A 1069-nucleotide genomic window follows, 5' to 3' on the forward strand; every position below is an offset into this window, starting at 1 on the left:
AAAGCGCCGATTGGGAATATTGCGGGAGCTAACCGCTGAGTTCGATCTGGAGCTGAGCGTAATTTTTGTGCCTTCCGAAAAGAACAGGGCAGATGTCCTAACCAGGGTAAAGCGAGCTTGGTTGCAGGTGCCAGAGGATGCGGAGCAGGCTGTGGCTGCAGTATGCTGTCTGAGTGACTCAGAGTTGAGGAGACTGCATAGCATGCATCACATGGGAGTGGACAGGACATTGTTCCTAGCCAGGAAAGTTGACTCCGAGGTAACAAGGCAGAGCGTGCAGAGAGTGGTTAGCAGTTGTGACAGGTGCCAGTCTATTGACCCTGCTTCGGGTGTACATGAGGCGGGAAGTATTCCAGTGGCCCACAACTGGAAATGACTGGCAGTGGACGTAACACACTACCGGCAGGGGACGTACCTCTCAATGGTTGACTGCTGACCGGGGCGGATGGCCATATGGAGGGAGATGAAGACGGGGACTGCAGAGGAAATCGCAGGAATATTAAATGGGATATTCCTGGAACGAGGCCCCGTGGATGAGCTGCTGCTGGATAATGGCACTGAATAAATAGACATAATATAATGTCTAAAAGTTAATGACTACCACCTCTTGATCCCCTCCATTTTCTTATTGCCGTATAAATTAAGGGTAAAAGAACTTTTTACCCTCACCCATTTATTACATTCAGTAGTGTAATTGCCATGCAATGAAAAAACACTTCTTTGTATTAATAATTGGGTATTCTACCAGCAGCATATTGGATAGATATTATCCCTTAGTGGGTTGGATTCACAACCTCTAACTCTCTTGGAATTATATATATATACATACATACATCTACATGCATATTTATTTCACATTACACTAAGAAGCAATGTTAAGACTGATCCTGCTGATGGTGTAAAGCACTTGTGGCTCCACTTAAAAGCGCCCATGCAGTGCCATGTAAAAGTACCCATGTGGTGCTCATGTGGCATTACATAAAAGCACTCAGCACACTCTGTAAAGTTAGGAAAGACATCCAACTGTAGAAACCAAACCAAGTCAGACTGGAGTTTGGTGCAGCCCCCC

The 1069-nt window shown here is 45.9% G+C and overlaps 1 protein-coding gene across 1 annotated transcript in view; it reads right to left on the reverse strand.

The window, feature by feature from the left end:
• Positions 1 to 1069, reverse strand: part of LOC106872552 (zinc finger protein 850) — a 17372-nt gene that overhangs the window by 11700 nt on the left and 4603 nt on the right. Inside the window, exon 2 of the mRNA XM_052977758.1 lies at positions 416 to 557. Coding sequence (XP_052833718.1) covers positions 416 to 557 — 142 coding nt within the window. The remainder of the gene's footprint in view (positions 1 to 415; positions 558 to 1069) is intronic.

This window comes from Octopus bimaculoides, chromosome 28, assembly GCF_001194135.2.
Source record: "Octopus bimaculoides isolate UCB-OBI-ISO-001 chromosome 28, ASM119413v2, whole genome shotgun sequence".
NCBI classification, from domain to species: domain Eukaryota; kingdom Metazoa; phylum Mollusca; class Cephalopoda; order Octopoda; family Octopodidae; genus Octopus; species Octopus bimaculoides.